The sequence below is a fragment of the Chiroxiphia lanceolata genome, chromosome 2 (genome assembly GCF_009829145.1).
Source record: "Chiroxiphia lanceolata isolate bChiLan1 chromosome 2, bChiLan1.pri, whole genome shotgun sequence".
NCBI lineage: Eukaryota > Metazoa > Chordata > Aves > Passeriformes > Pipridae > Chiroxiphia > Chiroxiphia lanceolata.
Window position 1 is genome coordinate 84,798,626 of NC_045638.1, and position 18,926 is coordinate 84,817,551.

General features: G+C 43.6%; 1 protein-coding gene across 1 annotated transcript; it reads left to right on the forward strand.

Moving 5' to 3' along the window:
- Positions 1–8,415: 8,415 nt before the first annotated feature.
- On the forward strand, positions 8,416–12,940 carry FZD4 (frizzled class receptor 4). The gene is made up of 2 exons (XM_032680038.1): positions 8,416–8,663; positions 9,808–12,940. The coding sequence occupies exons 1-2, from the start codon at positions 8,532–8,534 to the stop codon at positions 11,134–11,136; spliced, it is 1,461 nt and encodes a 486-aa protein (XP_032535929.1). The 5' UTR covers positions 8,416–8,531; the 3' UTR covers positions 11,137–12,940.
- Positions 12,941–18,926: the final 5,986 nt, after the last annotated feature.

Below are 18,926 nucleotides of genomic sequence, written 5' to 3' on the forward strand. Positions count from 1 at the left end.
AGGGTGCGGTTCCTTGACAGTTGGAGCCAATCTAAGCTGATCCGTTTCCTTTTGTGGTCACACCACCCCTCCTTGTCATCAGGGGATTTTTGTTTTGTTAGTTTTCTAACTGGACCTACCTGGACCTACCCTGCCCTGCCAGTGAGTCAGGGGAAGAGCATATATGTGCAACGGGTAAGGTGGGTTGCAGTCCACTTAATCACCTGTACACAGGCAAGGAACACAAGGTAAATGCAGACTGGCAGCAAAGCCTTCTGGACAAGAGTGAATAACATTATTTATGCTCAGACTAATTTACAAGTCTTTTGGTTAGTGTAACAGTAATCCATATGATTAATTTGCCAGCTTGGATAGAAATTAGGAAACCTGTTTGCCAAAGACTTGCCAAACCAGTCCTTCTCACTGTCTGGTATGACATTTATGTGTTTGTCCTCATGTGAATGGAGTACTGGTTTATGTGTATAGGAGGGAATAGGTAAAGAAAAAGGAAAATCATGACTGTTGTATACAAATGGTTTATGGAAGAGCAACTCTGTCTGTGTGAGAAAGGGGAATAAACTATCCTGGAAGAGGAAGTAGAATAAAGCAGATATCTTCTGCAATTGCATCTATGCTAGGTGTATAAATATATTAGCAAAAACTCATCTCCTTAAATGAAATTATTATAGCAGCTCACAAACTGAGTGTATACTGTGATCATTTAAAGAGCAAACAACCATTAATTAAAAAAAAAAAAAATAGAAGCATTGCAGAGGATACAGGAATTTGGAAATGATCAACACTCAGTGACTGTGTTTTAAATGGCCCACAAAGTGAAGAACAGTGCCACTGTAAACTGGACAGTCCAGCCAGAACTGGAAGAGTCAAGTATTGTTGCTTATTTAAAGTTCTGTGCGATTCTATAAGGACCTGGAGGCAGTTGTGTGCATAACTTGAAGCCACGTTATGGGTGCATGAATGGCTCCTCAAGAGAGCTGTGCCAACAGCCCAAATCCGCACTGGGACAGGTTTCACTCTTGTGTCCAGTTCCCTCTTTGTTTATTCACAGGCACTACAAAAGTGAAGTGAATGCAGCAAACTTCACCTTCTGGCAAATGTCAAATTTCTTTCTCAGGAGAATAACCCACCGCCTGCCTAACACAATACAAAGAAGGGTTTTTTCCAGCCATGCCCTGCAAGTCAATACTCGCTGTTATGTAACTAAACACAGCATATCAGTTCACATGGCCTTTTTAATGGGGGAAAATAGTACTTTTTAAGATTTGTGGCCAGATTCATCACATGCCTGACAGCTCTGTGCTGCTCCAATGACACAGAACAGCCTTCAGCCTGCAATAACTGATTGATTAAACCAGCTTGTTGTGGTATTGCTGGAGCAGTGCAAACCAGCCAAAGTGTATCAGCAAGTCCACCTTCTCACCTTTGATTTTTATGGATTTGTATCTCAGCTTCATGTAATTTCCAAAGTAAAAAAAAAAAAAAAATTATTTAATTCTGTGCTTAAAAGCTTGATATTTGCTTCTTTGGTAATAAATTAATTAATTTAAATGTTTAAAATCTTAGTGGTTACTTCTTGAGTAATACATTTGAGGAGAAAGCTCTAGAGGATGCTTTCAAAAACATCTATCCCCTATGTCCAAAAGCAGGTTTGTGGAATGCAGGTGACAACTGGATGTGGGGACCAGGACTGGGTGCAACCTGGGTGAGTGAGGAGCAGTAAATTATCTCAGTGTGCCACATGAGGCAGAAAGAGTCCTTCTTAAATCATGTCCAGTGAAATTTGCTTTACAGAATATGCAAGATGGCACCAAGAGCCAAGTACAACCTTGCTTAGGGAGAGCAAACATACAGGAAATAACCTTTGATACTGCCTTAGAATTAAAGCAAAACAGGATGCAGAAAGGTTTAGTGGGAAAGATGACTCTGCAAAAAGGAAACTAAGCCTTATTTATAAAGCAAGACTCGTGACCTCTCAGAGAGAGAGAACTCAGTCATTTTCTACCACAGCTAAATCACGCCTTGTGAACGATCAGTCTATTATTTCCAAAATTTTCAGGCTAATTTGCTATTGTGAAATGAAATTTCTTCAAACGAGACAAAAAGTACATTCCTCCTTCAGGATTGCACTCTGTACACGCCAAATCTGAAGTTATAAATCCAAGCTGTTTTGGAGTTATCTGAGCATCCAAAAAAAAGGGCTTCAGAACAGAAGAAAACTGTTCATCATTTTCCAGAAAAAAAAAATCACTTGGGCAGAGGTCAAGTGTGGGAAATTTCAAGCCAAAATGTAAATCTCTGATCACTACAGAAGTAATGGTGAGTAGCAGTTCGAACTGAAAGTCATTCTAGGAGACAAAAACACTAACTCCTAAGTTCAGGCTGAGTTTTGCCTCTACTGCGGGTCTGATTTTCAAAACAGTCCACTAATTTTCCCAGAGGGCAGAGATTTTCTTGAAATTGGTCATGCTGCATCTCTGCAGCAGAGTTTTCCAGAGAAGTCTGGCAAAATTAGGCAAGGGAGGAGGACTGGTTGTTTTGGATGGGTTTTGGATTGTAGTACAACGTTTTATAAATGTAGCTACACTGGAAGAAGGATGATTTTTTTTAGGATGGGATTTATATTTTAGTAAAACATTTTATAAATGTAGCTACACTGTGAAAAACTCATTGTGTAAGTGCTTTTGTCTCACCAGATTCTGACAGTGACTTTGCCTTGCAGCTTCTTGTCTATTCCGCTAATCTGGCCGGAGAGGTATATCAATCTCTGAATTATTTGAGGAAAGAGGCTTTGGGAAAACTGTTAAAAAATTAATTAAAGCTATTCTTAAGCCTAGAAGGAGAAGTACCTGTGTGAAAAAGGATACTAACATAGATAAAATTACCTTTTTATGGACACCTTTCGTCTTATGAAATTTATGCACAGCTTTGCTCCCCATGCCCCATGGGACATTGTGTGTGATAACTCAGCGCCTCCTGGATTTCCAACCCCACCCATCATCTGGAAAATCCTCTTGCATTGTCAGATGTTTTGATGCTATCTAAACGCAAAGGATTTCTCAAAATGATACATATTAAGTAGCACTGAAATTTCCTGTTTGCAATGCTATAAAACCAAATTCTGAGGTCTCTGTGTAACGCAAATATTGACTCTCAGGGGTCATGGAACAACTATTGACCCATGTTGGCATGCAAGGAATTACACATCTGAATCTAGATACGGGATCTATGCACTACAGCTTAGCTGCACCAAAGTATGTTAAAGTAAGTTACAGTCATGTCTGCATGAAAACAGAGAGTCACAGCCTGTCAGGAGACCTGTCCTCTAGACTCACTGCTGATAATTGTCTGGGTCTCCCTTTGCAGAGTGAGATGGCTCATATGGAGACACCAGGGCTAGAAACCTAAAGTATCCTAAGAGCATCAGGCTTCAAATCCCACTGGATCAGGCCCAGAATGATGCTGCAGTGCACCACAGCAGGTAAATTTGCACATAATATACATTTTATTTTAAAGTCTGGGACACGCTCTGCCCCACTGAGATCAATGTTGATTGATTCAATGTCACTGAATACACTGTGCACTGCTATTACCTATATTGTGTATGCTCTCTACCATTACCTGTAGCCAGGTGGGTGTTGGTCTCTTCTCCCAGGTAAGAAGTAATAGGACAATAGAAAATGGCCTCAAGTTGCACCAGAGGAACTTTAGGTTGGATATTAGGAAAAATTTCTTCACTTTTAAGGTGATTAAGCACTGGAAGAGGCTGCTCAAGGAAGTGATTGAGTCACCATCCCTGGAAGTGTTCAAAAAACATGTAAATGTGGCACTTACGGACATGGTTTAGTGGTGGGCTTGGCAGGACTGGGTTAGTGTTTGCCCTCGATGATTTTAAAGGTATTTTCCACCTTCAATGTTTCTATGATTCTATGAATACTTTATATATATAACCCTATATATATATATATATATATATATATATATATGTATGTATTTGCATGTGTATCTGTCTATCAATCTATCTATTGCCCTATCTATCTATCTATACATAGATAGATATGTTATACATATGGATATCTATGTTATACATAGATCAATAGATCAATAGATAGATGCATAAATACATATGCAGCTCTGCACTGGTTTTTTTTCTGAGTTTGAGTAGAGCATGTTCACTGGAAGTGTCATGACAATACAATTTCTTTTCTAGTTGTTACTGGACAATTGAAATGCTGATGATAATACAGCAGGATAAATGCATATTGGGGAATATTTATTTCCTGCTTTAAAAAAGTCAGCCTCGTGAAGTACAGAAGTAAGGGAGAGAATTTATATTAAGTATGTGAATGGTAACTAAGAATCCATTTAAAATATATTACTAGATGGTTGAAAAGATTGAATAAAGAAGATGATTTATTTAGGTTTTGATTTTGAGAAGGAGGATCTTGATTTAAAAATTCAACTGGAATTCAGATGGAAAAATTAAAGAAAAAATCTTTATTATTATTTAAAGAATTATAAAGATAATTAAGTTTAAGAAAAGCATAAACATCACAGAGTAAAAAGGAATATAAATCCAAAAGGAATGACAAGTATGTGATAAAATATGCAAAACCAAAAAATTAATGGACAGATAGTCAAAGACAATAGTGTTATATGTAAACTAAGACCAAGAGAAAGTCACTAATGGTAGAGGTCTGTTACTTAAGAGAAGCTGTAGAATATTCAGTAAACAAAACAGGTAACAGAGGGGTCCAACAGCCATTTTTGTTGTATATTGAAAAAAAAAATATTGATTGTATAATAGAGATAACTAATAGTAATTAATGCATTCTTAAAATTTCAGTCTCCCAAAATTGCTCTAGAAGTTACAAATTTTAAAAACCCTGCCTGCTCAGATAGCTTATATCCAAGATCTTTAGAAGAACTCTTTGAAAGGCAATATCAATATTCTCTGTCATTGACCAAGTCTGAGGAGACTGGCTGGGAGGCAGGGACTGTTCTCATCCAGCACTAGACACCTCTTTGTGAGTTTTCACCTCTGGGCTGGTCATCCTACATTCTCTCTACAGTCAACTGAGAGGTAGAGGCATTTGTAGAGTGAAATTCATCTGACCAAAAGCTCACATCTCTATTTGGTTAAAATAATCACATCCTAATGTGGTATCCACTTCTTTTAAAAAAACCAACAAGATGCCTAAGCTTTCTCAGATCTGCCTGCAAGACATTGGTCCTGGATCTCCACGTGATGCTGTGGGGTAGATCGTGTCCTTGGAGGTCTAAGCAAGGTCATCTTCTATAGGACTGGGCTTTTGACATGAGTGTCTCTCCAATGGGAAAGCTGAGCCATGTTCTAATACTACAGTTCAGGCAAATGTTGATGCATTGAAAATGTTCAGAGAAGAGTTATGAACCTTCTCAGCTACCCTGCAAGATGATGGAAGACTGAGAGATGCTGGTAAGCATTATTTATTTTTGTAGTGTAAAAATATGCTTGTAGCTTTAATAAATATGCAAAAAAACTCCATACAAACTTAAGGGGGAAATACTAATAACAAGAAAATAATAAGTTTGTATTCATGTAATGCCTATTATGTGAATTGCCTTCTTCAAGTGTCTGCCTATCCTAGCTGACTCTAAAAGGACCAGGGGTGCTTAGGCTTCTAATTCAGACACATTCATTAATATCATAAAGGATCCTTTGGGCTGAAAGTGATATTCAAACAGCAAGGTCAAATCTTGCTCCTTTAAAATCAAAAGTATGATTAAAGAATTGGGAAAGACACCTTACAATAAGAAACTCAGGAAGTTCAATCTATTTTACTTACTGTGAAAAGGCCAAAGGGTGACATAATCACACCCTGACATTACTACAGGGATAATATCAGTAATGACCTCTCAATCTGTCTGCCAAAGACAGAACAAAAGTCAGTGGCTGGAAGCTGAAGATAACTCAAACTAGAACCCAAATGTAATTATTGGCAGCAGCAATAAATACTAATCAGGGTGGCTGATGATTCTTTTACTAAAGAACCCTCAAAATCAGTTTTATTAGGAAAAAATATACTGTAAATCAGATAATCAATAATTGAGGAAGGAACATGGCTTGTGCTGGGCCAGATTCAGTCTAGCGTCTCACACTGCCCAGTAATTTCACAATCTATAAATCCACTATTAAGGAGGTTTCTTATTTTGATCTGTTTAAGGAAACTATTATCTACATGCTTATCATGGTGAGATTTAATCACTGTTAATATATGCATAAGGTTCAAAGCAGGGTAATTACCATTTTTTCCAGTTCCGACCTCTTGTATGATTTGCCACCGCCTCTCCCAGCACTCTTGTTTTGAAAACTAATTCCTGTTATCTAAAAGACTTTCCAAAGCAAACACAGCAGTGTAGCACTTTCTAATATTTATTTTGTATTCTCAAAGAAAAGGCAATAGTGGTAGGGTTTTCTTTTGGGAGGGAGAGTTCTTTTTCTACAAAGGTACTTATGTCCACTGTAGCTTTACTGAGTCCAAGGACCAAGGGCTTTTCTTCGTAACTTCTGAATATGCAGTAGGTGATTTTTTTAATGGGAATTAGATGGTAAATTTGGCGATGCTGGGACATGTGCAGCACACTGTGTGCGTTCACAGCATTATCATCCACCCAGATTAGCAGCTGAGCACTGCTGGGTACGGGCAGCAATGTTTGTGGGTAAATATGGGCCTTGCAAGATACAGTTGAGTTGCTGGCTCCATCGTAGACTCCTTGTCTGACCTTGGGACTGGAGCACTGTCTGTCTCTGTGTTTAAAAAGTTAAGATAATTTTACTTGTCTGCCTCACAAGGATTTTGTGAGGTTAGAGGCACTGTTTATTGGAGTTAGCTGTAAAGCAATGAGAGCTGTGTAAATACCTACGCTCGTGAAACCTCAGCTATAGCACTATCCATCTTGTCAGAGGAAAGCACACTTAATGCCCATCAGTCCCCACAACATCATGGTACGACTCACACACGTTTCCCCCCTCTCAGAGGTGAAGAAAACCCCAATGGTGACGGAGCCTCAGAGGGGAAACCCGCAGTGAGTGAGCACGGAGCACTTCATAGCATGGGCTTTGCCGTGATTTACAATCTCGTGCTCTGTAAGGAGCCGTAGCTGAGAGCTGCCTTAGTCTGTAAATCTTAGTCTTAGTTGAGCGATGTGGCCAGGGGATGTCAGGGAGAAGCGAAGGCCCCAAGGTGCGTTCGGAGGCATAGCTGCCCGGGACAGACATGCTCAGGAGCACATGTACATGCCACATGCCGTAAGCACACAGTAAGAGGTCGCTTAACCAGGGCTTTACAAATATTTTCAAAGTGCTTTACAAACAATTCATTAATAGATGACATATTTTTGCTAAAGGCACAACCAGCTCAACCAGATTTTATTACAGGTGTAAATAATAGCAAGAGAATTTAAATGTGAGCCTCATTTCTTTCCTCTTAATCCCTCCTCCTGCTGACACGTTAAAGGTCTGCTTGATCATCCAGCCCTTTCCTCCAAAATTCACAAATGCTTCATCCACACTTACTTATTTTACGGGGATTTATACAAATCCAGGAGGTACCTAGCAGTGCTCTATAGGTTTCATGGCCCCAGTGAAAAAACAAACAATGCTAAAGCTCAGATGTGACCCAGCGGTGCAGTTTAAGCCATTAGGAAGACAAAGTGGCAGCTTAGAAAGCCACCTCGGATATTTTTAACCTGAGTGAAGAAGCTGATCACTTTGGGCTGAAGAAAGGGTAGACGTGAAGGGAGGGCTGTGGTACGGTGAGCCTCAACAGATCTGCGAGGGGCTCAGCCCACCCTATTCCCTGGGGAGCCGGACTTCGGGACCCCTGGGACCAGCACCCATGGTGGGGAGGCATGGTGGGAACACTGGAGACAGTGACGACGTCCCCCAGGGGCGGGACGGAAGGAAGGGGGGACCTGTTGTGGGGAGAGAAGGCAAGGCTTCCCGGAGTTTCTGAGGGATGAAGGAATGAAGGATGGGGGGTGCAGGTAAGGGGTTTCCAGGAAGGAAGAGAAGGGGTCCTTGCGAGGAGCGGTGGGATGCAGACGGTGAAAGTGCGCTTTTCGGGGTTGGCGGTGCGGGTCGGCGTTCCCCATGGAGGCGAACGCCTCGGTGCCGGGGCGAGGGGCGCAGGTAGGACCCCCTTCCCTGCCCTCCCCTGCCGCGCCGTGCCGCGGGGGCGCTGCGGCGGGGCGGGCTCCCTCGGCGGGGGCGGTGGCGCGGGGCGGGTCGGCCCGGGCGGTGCGTCCCTCCCCTGGGCCGTTTCTCGGCGAGGCTGTTTAATAGCGGGGCCGCCCCCGGCCCGCCCCGTTGGAGCCGGCCCGTGCGGCACGGCGCGGCCGGGGCCGGGGCCGCAGCGCGGGCCATGGCGGGGGGCGGCGGGGGGCCGGCCGGCCGCGCCCGGCTGCTGGCCGTGCTGCTGGCGGGGCTGCTCGGCGGGGCGCGGGGCTTCGGCGACGAGGAGGAGCGGCGCTGCGACGCCATCCGCATCGCCATGTGCCAGAACCTGGGATACAATGTCACCAAGATGCCCAACCTGGTGGGGCACGAGCTGCAGGCGGACGCGGAGCTGCAGCTCACCACCTTCACCCCCCTCATCCAGTACGGCTGCTCCAGCCAGCTCCAGGTGGGTCGGGGCTCCGAGGGGACCTGGGTGCGCGGGCGAGGTGGGGACGACGCGCAGCGGGACTGTGTGGTCCCCGGGCCGGCTGCTGTCCCCCAGCATCCCCATCCTCATCCCCATCCCCTCGACTCAGTACAAAACCAACCTGAAAGTCCCGCCGGCTCGCAGTGCCGCTCCTGGCTGGCTGGGGAGAGCACGGCTCACGTTGGGCGGAGGGACAGGGAGCCGGCGGCGTCCCGGCGTTGTCCCGGCTGCCCGCGGCAAGGAGCGCGGCGCGGTGCTCCCCACCCGCCCTCCTGCGGAGGCTGCAGCGGCTCCCGGAGCTTTCCCAGGCTCTGCCCTCTGTCCCGGCCGTGCCCCAGGTGCCGCGCCCGCTTCCATGCGGAACGAGCGGAGCTGGCTGCAGGAAGCTGTGGCGACTTGGGACCCCCCCCCCTACCACCCGGGAACTTCACCGCGGAAATTTCTTTCCCAAGCGAATAGCAAAATCGCTGTCCTCCCCACGGGCATGGATTTCATCAAACAAAACCCAACTTGTTTCATGGGGCAGAGTTCCCGAGTCCGCACGCAATTCCTCTCACGGTGTCGCGTCGCTGAATTGCGATTATTCAAAAGAGGAGAAAACTACAATGTTTTATTACCGTTGTAAATACATGCGTGAAGTCATTGTAAAAGAAATACGTTCTTCTAGGAGGATCACGAATCAAAGTAGTTCAACAAATGCCTTTTTTTTTCTATTTGTTTCTTAACTGGAATATCCAGACAATGCCCAGAACAAATATATGTATTTGTTTAAGCCACTTTAATTTGTTTTTTCTGCTTTCTTAAATTGCACCCTTGAGCTTCAAGTCTGGCTGAATCCCACTTGCTTCATTGAAACTGATGGGCTAAATTTACATAGAGCTTATCTAGGGAGTAAAACGTTCAGGCTTTGGCTTGGGACCACATTTGAACTGAAGAAGACAACATTGTTATTTTTTCTCTTTTGTTTTTATTGTTCTTGGTTTATTTGTTTTATGCTGCTTCCTGTTTTTTAAGGCAAAGGACCAAATATTACTGCTAAAAAGTAAAAAAAAGAAAACTTGTTATATATCAACTTGTCTAATTTTCCTCGGACGCACTTGTGATTTTTGTTTCTCTCTTCCAGTTCTTCCTGTGTTCAGTCTACGTCCCAATGTGCACAGAGAAGATTAACATCCCCATAGGTCCCTGTGGTGGCATGTGCCTCTCTGTCAAAAGGAGATGTGAACCCGTTTTAAAAGAATTTGGATTTGCCTGGCCAGACAGCCTAAACTGCAGCAAATTCCCACCCCAGAATGATCACAACCACATGTGCATGGAGGGCCCAGGAGATGAAGAGGTTCCCCTTCACAGCAAGACCTCCTTGCAGCCTGGAGAAGAGTGCCACAGCATGGGGTCTAACTCAGATCAGTACATTTGGGTGAAGAGAAGCTTGAACTGTGTCCTGAAATGTGGCTACGATGCTGGTCTCTACAGCAGGTCAGCTAAAGAATTCACAGATATCTGGATGGCTGTGTGGGCTAGTCTTTGCTTCATCTCAACTGCCTTCACAGTCCTGACCTTCCTGATTGATTCATCCAGATTTTCCTACCCGGAGCGCCCAATCATATTTTTGAGCATGTGCTACAATATTTATAGCATTGCTTATATTGTGAGGCTAACTGTGGGCCGGGAAAGGATATCCTGTGATTTTGAGGAGGCAGCAGAACCTGTTCTTATCCAAGAAGGTCTTAAGAACACAGGATGTGCTATAATTTTCTTGCTGATGTACTTTTTCGGGATGGCTAGCTCCATCTGGTGGGTTATTCTGACACTGACGTGGTTTCTGGCTGCAGGACTCAAGTGGGGCCACGAAGCTATTGAAATGCACAGCTCCTATTTCCACATTGCAGCCTGGGCTATCCCGGCGGTGAAGACCATCGTCATTTTAATTATGAGACTAGTAGATGCAGACGAGCTCACCGGCCTTTGCTATGTCGGGAACCAGAACCTGGATGCACTGACAGGCTTTGTCGTCGCTCCGCTTTTTACCTACCTGGTCATTGGGACTTTATTCATTGCAGCGGGACTCGTGGCCTTATTTAAAATCAGGTCTAATCTCCAGAAAGATGGAACTAAAACTGACAAACTGGAAAGACTAATGGTCAAAATTGGTGTCTTTTCAGTGCTGTACACCGTCCCAGCAACGTGTGTCATCGCCTGTTATTTCTATGAAATCTCCAACTGGGCCATTTTCCGCTATTCAGCAGATGATTCCAATATGGCAGTGGAGATGCTCAAAATTTTCATGTCCCTTCTGGTGGGTATTACATCAGGTATGTGGATCTGGTCAGCCAAAACTCTGCACACGTGGCAGAAGTGCTCGAACAGACTGGTGAACTCAGGGAAAGTGAAACGGGAGAAGAGAGCAGATGGTTGGGTGAAACCCGGCAAAGGGAACGAGACTGTGGTCTGAGAAAAAGACGACACCCCAGTGGTCTGACTGCTCTCCTGTGAAGGACTGATGGTGTGTAAGCATTGCCATGTAAATTTTGGGAATAGAATAGGGAGACGGTTACACAACCTTTCTCTGGGGGATTAAAAAAAAAAAAAAAAAAACCTTAAAGAATAAACAGCAAAAAGATCATGCTGCAGATACAATAGCCATAAACCATGCTGCCCAAAATAGGAGAGCCCAGGGAGGCTTTAAAAGCTGTGAAATACACAAACGTGTTATCTTCCTTTTTTTTTTTTTTTTTTTTTTTTAAAGCAGGATGCAATTGCTGAAGTCTTGAAGTCCTTAGAAGCTGAGGGGCTGTAGCCCACAGCTGTAGGATGATATTTTTCTTTCATCATCTTATAGCTGATGGAGGAAAGGCAGTCCAGGGCCAAATTTTGGGCTTATTTAGCGTCCAGTTACCGGAAGGTGAAGTACCCAAACCTCAGTTAGATGTCTTCTTTCCTAGTTCAGCATCAAGAAGGAAGCATTTGATGAGGATTATGTCTTTATACCCTGGGGAATTCTGTTGTTCCTATACACTGCACAAGTCAGCCAAGGATCAGTCCTCCAACAAATAGCAAGTGGGCTTTCCAGGTCTGAGCTTTATCCATGATGAGTAGGATTTAGTGAGGTATTAGTGAGGATTATTCTTGAAGTCACCTGATGGCCTAATAATAATTTCAACTCATTTTTTTTACCATTTGTAACCTGGTCTGAATTGAGTGTTGATTCTGCCACGTGGGAATTTGGACCTCCCTGCATCCCTTCACACTTGATTTATTCTATGATTCTATGAATATTTCTCATTTTTTAAAAGCTTTACTCAAGGTCAATGCCAGATGTAGAGGACTCAGCAGAAAGTGAGAAACTGTGTATGGTCTTCTACATCAATTATTATTATCCATCTGCCTCCATTCCTGTCCCTTCAGGTGCTCCTGCTATTTCCAGCAGACTACTTTATTCTGCTGCATTTAATAACTTTAAATAAAGTCTTACAATATAGTGTTCCTTCCTCAAGGAAAGAGAAAAAAGGAGTTGAGGGTACCTTTAAACAATGCCAGTTTTCTCCAAGTAAACTTACCCCTCTCTCTCTGGAGACCCATTGCATAAAGCAATTAAGTCTTAATATATTTTGTTCAGTGTGATGGTATCTCTGCAGACACCAGTCTGGGGAGAATCAAAATGTTAAGTTCCTTGGTAACCTCATGTTCACACAGATCAGTTGTATAATTATGTGTGTCAGTTCCAATTAAAAGAACATTCTCAGCCCATGACATTGCAGTACAGCTGACTGCCTCACAGTGATGCTTCAGTTGCTCACTAGTGGCTATGGAGAGGGTTTTTTTTAATGTATATTTACACACAGAATGTGAGCAGGCATTCAGTCCTCAGGAACAACAAAGACCTTTCCAGTTTTTGTAAAGGGATCCAACTTCTTGGTGAATAATGTTGTTTCAAAGCAACTGTTGAGTTTTCTTATCCTTTTGTTTGAGGAGGCATCAGCTTGTGCTTATTGGGAGATTGAACCTAGTGTCAGGGGTTTGTTTGGCTAATAAGAAAGATGATACAAATAGAAATACTCCACAAGCACTTAAGAGAACACCATTCTGATGTTCTATCCCTTTGAAAGACCTTTGGTTTTATGTGTGTGCTCTAAAGTTTTACTTCATTTCTTTGTGTGAACCTGATCTGCTGCAGAGCATTCCCCCTGGTGTCCCAACTCACATGACCTTCAAGGGCAGCTGAGAACAGATGTTGCTTTATTAAAGTACTTGCTTTTCACACAGGTGCCCATGTGCTTCCCAAACCACAGTTCACTCCAGCTCTGGAAGTGAACACTAATATGTCCAAGCATGTATTGTTTCGGTGTCAGTGTCAAAACATGTGCTAGAGCACTTCTTTTTTTAAACTAAAAACCAAACCCTAACAGCTGAGCTCCCTCTCCAGCAGAACAAGTGACAACTTGACACATTCTACTCAAGACTCATAAGCATTGTCTTGGTCAACGCCACATTCCAGCCAGGCCTTTTCATCCTTTCCATAAAGTCTCTCACTATTAGTGGTTTGTTTGGGTCTGGTTATGCCTTTGTGGACAAGGAGTTCTGCAAGTATGAGATCTTCAGGTGGCTGAGCTTCTCCATCATGCAGTCTTTGTGCTGGTGCAGCAAGGAATGTAAAGTCAGCAGCTATATGTTGGCTTTCAAAGAGGGAGGATGCAGTATGAGTCTTTTTTGGTAAAGTAGTATTGGGCTGTGCCAATGTGTCATGTTCACTCAAGTGTCCTTCACTCTGAAACACTTTGGATGCTTTCCTGGCTAATATGACCCGTGTTTGACCAGACTGATTCAATAAATGAAGTTTTTAACCACATTATTTATACAGAAGTGAATGTTAAGTAGTACCTTGTTGTCAAATCCTTGCATCTCTGCCTGTGACCCTGTGAACTGTGACAGAGGAATGCCCCTGGTATTGTGAGACGATGTGAGTTGGATGAGGATGACACTGTGTAGCCCTATGAGGGACCTGGGGAGATATCCCCATTTAAAGCATGTAAGCAACTCAAATGCAATGGGAAGGAGGTGGGCTGGGGGGAGACACCAGCTGCTATTCCTGAACATCTTCCCCCAGCAGTCGGGGGCAAGCTGTACTGACCCAAAGTGAAATTAGTTGTTGCAGCAATTAAACCATTCCATAAATGCATTCATCCATGTGCATTTACCTTGCTCCACTTTATGTCTGTATGAGTGGGAAGTCACAGCAGGTAGCCTAAAAACTGGTGGTTATAGGGTAGGTACCAGCAACTCTTGGGTTCTCTTATCTCAGCGTTGTTATGAATTTGAAGCCAAAACCAGTGTGACTAATCCTGTCTTGGAAACGCAGTTGCTGTGGTTATACAACTAGAAACTTTACAGGCATTTCCTTGGATTATGCAGTCCCTGCTCCCATCTCCCCCCTCAGCATGTGCTCTTCTCACTGCAGGTTCTGGAAGTGTCTGCCTGAGAGGTACAAGCTTAGCTCTTACATTAAACAGACATGTCAGTTCCTTTTTCTGAATTTTAAGGAAATAGATACTGATTATTTTGGGGTGTACAAAAAATATATCTACTTCAATGTATGTACTGTAAATTTCTAATTTATCACTGTAAAAAAAACCCAAAGCAAGTTTGCTATTTAATTTTTATATAAAAATAAAACTTTAACCTCTGTGGATAACTAAAGAATTCCTGGCAGCCCTCACGTTTTTGGTAAGTTTGTTTCTTAAATTAGCTTCAGCATTTTTTTGGAAGTGCTTTTTTCCCTTGAAGGAAGAAGGGCTGAAATGCTCATGCTGGAATGAAATGATGCTTTGAATGGGTTGATCCAGCATGATTTGGATCTAAATGTGCAATGTGAGGAGTAAGAGAACAAGACATCATTGGGCAACAGTGAAAGTATGTTCATGCTTCTGCATATGGTGGGGACAGAAACCCTTTCAAAGACAGTGCACGTGTCCCAGGTTCTGGCTGGGGATGCACCTGGAACTTTAGGCTTGTCTGAGAATGTCCCAGGATCCCAATGGGATGGCAAGATGAAAGCATAGCCATCTGCTGCTCTAGCACTGCTGTGATGTGGCTCTTGAGAAGAGCAGCACCTCCTGTAAGGCTCCCTTTTGTTTCAGGTATTATGGAATATGTGCATCCAGAGATGCATTGAGCATTCAAATTCAAGGTATATGGTAGAGGAGGGCAGCGTCAATATATATATCAGAAATATTAGTAGCTTTTGGAAGGGGCAAATTTTAATAATGTGCTTGAAATGAGTTCACTCCTATGGGCGATTTCAGTGATTTCAGCCATTCAGAGGACAGTTTCAATGGAATGTTTACATTTTCTAGCAATGGTTTTCTAAAAAATAAGTTTATTATTGCTCCGCTTTTCATTGCTTTTTTTCATTTCTGTTCACAGTTGGGATGTATGGTGACAGCAAGGAGTTCATTTTTGTGTGCATCCCTCACCAGTTTCTCTGCCACTGATAGGACGGTTTGCAATATTAGTCATCTAACCCACTTAATCGTCTCCATCATGAAACATTCTGTGTGTGCGATAACTTAATTAGCACAATGTTATTCTAATAAGAACCTAAATCAGACTAGAGTGGATAATAGTGAGGGTGTGCTATAAAGAAGACAGTAGGAAATATCACCTGTGCATCTGTAGCTAATCAAGTTTTGGAGAGCAGCACCTAAAACTGGTAATTATGAGTGATTTGCTCATGCCTTTTGCAGCTCATCATTGTAATGTTCTCAGGTTGGTGATTAATGAGATCTCTGAAACTTATCGTAAGGAATCTTTAATAAAGCTACTGTTAACTGTAGCAAACATAAAAGAGCTTCTGGGAAAGGGAGGAGGACCTCCCTCTTGTTCACACCATGAGAGAATCTCAGGTGTGGCATACCAGACAGTGTTGGCAGCTCCAGGTCTCTTATGGCTGCTTGCCTTTACACATGTCCTTCACAGAAGGTGTCTCCGAGCATCACCTATGAAGTGACGGTAGATTTCTGGAGTGGCTTTGAATGGTGAACAACCTCCTCAAACCACTGGGATGACAAATCAGCCCAGGTTTACCTATTGGGGGGAGTATGTATCTGCATACAAAACTCAAAAAATTAGCCTTTATAAGGCCTTTCTGTGGTTGTTTTGCTATTTAGCCTTGGCTTTTTTGCTTGGTTGGTTTTGTCTTTTTTTTTTTTTTTTTTTTTTAAATCTGTCTTTTAAAGAAAGCAAATATTAGGGAGTTCATAGCAAAGGAGACCAGACTTCTGCTGCCAAAAATCAGGAGCAGCCTAACCTCCAGTAATGTGAAAATATGGTGTCATGAGACCCCGACTTCAGTGGTGGAGTTTCCACCACACCTCCTCTGTCCTCAGCCGCTCATTCCCACAATGGCGCTGCATTTCAGCTCCTTCACTTTGTCAGTACAATAACTTGTGTGGTGCTACAAAGCAGATCAGCAAGAAGATCCGGGATAAAAATAAACACCAAAGGTTTTTGCTTTGTTTTATGATGGAGGTTTAATTTTAACTTGGATCATGTCAGGGGTCTTGTGGCAGACACACCTAGGGCTGTACTGTTGCAAGTGAGGCATCGGGATTTGCAGGGGGAGCAGTGGTCTGGCCTACACTGCTTTGAGTCCTGCAGGCATTATCCTATGGAGCTGCTCCTCAAGCCCTCTTGCACCATCATCCCCATCAGGCCAGAGCTGTATCTACCTGCAAGGTTGTAGGAATGGAAGAGAGAGAAGTGACAACTACCTGACCACTTCCAGCTTCCCTAGCCTTGGCTAAAATAACAAAGCCTTCAATAGGGCTGTTGGTAACTCCCTAAGTGTGATTCTTTAACTGGGATGACTGAGTCCATCTTTGAACTGCTCACCTATAGGTGAACGCCCTCACAGCAGCCCCATAGCAGCTGTGTCACACTGATGCTCCACAGTGCCCTTTTTGACACACTCAGACTAGTTGGCTCATAATATAGGCCAGGAGTTTGCAGCCTCTTTCTCAACCTAGGATGGTTCCAATATTAATGTAGCATGAGTGCAAAGCAAAGCATCTCTTCATGTTTGCAAAGCCAACACTGACTGCAACAGAAATGAGGTAGAGCACAGTCCAGGCTGGAGCTGCATCCTGCCATCTTCCTGCACCTCTCCAAGAGGAATGGACGAGAGGATGGGTGTAGGCCAGGCAGCTCCCGTCTGATGCCAAGCCGGTACAATAGATCCTGTATCACTGCTATTTCTTGCAGCTGGGAAATGATTTCTGGCCAGAGGTCCTGCACATCCTGGCAGACTCCAGCTGTTGTAACAGCTTTGTGTTGTTAGCAACCAGATGTTTTGTTTTATGCTCTGGGAACAGCCTACCAAACAGTCATCACGGGGCTGAAAGAGCACAAAGGTGGCTGAGAGGGCAGTGACAGCAAACGAGGACTCACATGCTAAGGTATCAACTGCTGTTCTCTTTTCCTAGCTTTGGGGGGAGCAGGGAACTCCTGTGTGCCAGATATTAGGTACAACACCAGAGGAAACAGGTTAAACTCCAAAGGCAAGTATTGTACACAAAGTTTACTGTAATTTGTAACTTTGATTTTTTTAGTGTGTTTTCTTGCCAGAAGCAAAAATGCTTATTAATTAGACCAACTTCAGAGTGCTCAGGGAAGGGAGATTTTAATTTTGCCCATTTTTAAATCAGTGGCTTAAAACATAAAAAAACCAAACCAAAAACAAACAAACAAAAAACCCAACCCAACCAAATACCCCAAACAATTACCCATGGCTTGTTGATACACTGGCAATATAAATATCTTCATTTCATATTTCCATCAGCATTTAGCTAGTTTCCTGTCTGATTCTTTCATTTCCTGAGTTTATTCTGAGAAAGGGAAAAACATCCTTCCTGCAAAATAGGTGCAATCATTCGGCAATCTGCTTCTGCTTCTACAATATTAAGTTTTAAAATACTCTTATGCAGAGAAACAGCCTAACAGTAAATGTCTTAATGGCTTAAGTGTTTTCTTCCGAAGCAACTCAGAGACACTCTCACTCAGGTATGTGGTAAGGGATGATAAAAGGAGTGCCATGGAAAAGCAGCAATTAGGGCTTTTCAGGGATTTTTCTTGCATTTTAAAGTTTTTGCTTTGCAGCAAGGAATGGCTGACATCTAGTGGCAGCTGCACCCTGGCCCCAGCTGCTCGATGCCGCTCACAACCCTGCTCCCCTTGTGTTCTGCCATTCCCGGACGGATTTGGTTTTCGTAGCACCGAGGGGCTGGGGCATAAAGTGGGAAAACTACCAGAGTGGGGCTCCTCACCTCTGCCTGCTCCCTAGCCCTGCCAGGCTGCACTGCGACTCCTGCTGGATTCTCCTGGGAGGGCTGGTTGTCTCCTTGGTAAAATCAACAACACCATAGACTTTCATAGAATCATAGAACTGTTTGGGTTGGAAGGAACGTTAAAAGGTCATTAGTCCAACACCCCTGCAATGAGCAGGGACAGCTTCAACTAGGTCAGGTTGCTCAGAACTGTGTCCAACCTGGCCTTGACTGTTTCCAGGGATGGGGCATCCACCCCCTCTCTGAACAGCCTGTGCCAATGCCTTACCACCCTGGCTTTCTTCCTGGCTCCTGATATTGAACCCCTTACTCAGGTGTTCAGAGGCAGTGGTGTACAGGAACAGGAGGACCATCCACCCCTCCCTCCATCAAAGCTCCAAAACAGCCCATGGAAAAGTGAGGGCAAAGCAGGGCAGGTACCTGAGCTGCTGGTGGTGAAGGCTTTGTCCAGCAGCACAGCTACCAGCTCTGGGCTATACAGGATGGTTTGTACTAAGTGCATTAGCTAAGGAAATCACAAGCTCACCCTCTGTTTAATAAATTGAAAGAGATTAGATGGAATATTAGGGAGAAATTCTTTACTGTGAGGCACAGTAACGTGGTGAGGCACTGGAACATGTTGCTCAGAGAAGCTGTGGAAGTGTTCAAGGCCAGGCTGGATGGGGCTTTGAGAAACCTAGTGTAGTGGAAGGTGTCCCTGCCTATGGCTGGGGGAGTGGAACAAGATGATCTTTAAGGTCCCTTCCAACCCAAACCGTTCTATGATTCTATGATTCTCCTAATCTCTCAGCCCTGAGATCAAGACTGGCATGGTTCTTGTAGGGTTGATAACAGTGCTAATGGACCAAAAAAAAAAAGACCTGGTAAAGTAGAATGGCAAACAGGTCAATGGGACATCTGTCCC

Excerpts from the sequence above, each read along its gene's own strand:
- FZD4 (XM_032680038.1), top strand. The coding sequence starts at position 8,532 with ATGTGCCAGAACCTGGGATACAATGTCACCAAGATGCCCAACCTGGTG. Across the intron at positions 8,664-9,807 it reads GCTGCTCCAGCCAGCTCCAG|TTCTTCCTGTGTTCAGTCTA; the intron begins GTGGGTCGGGGC and ends TCTCTCTTCCAG.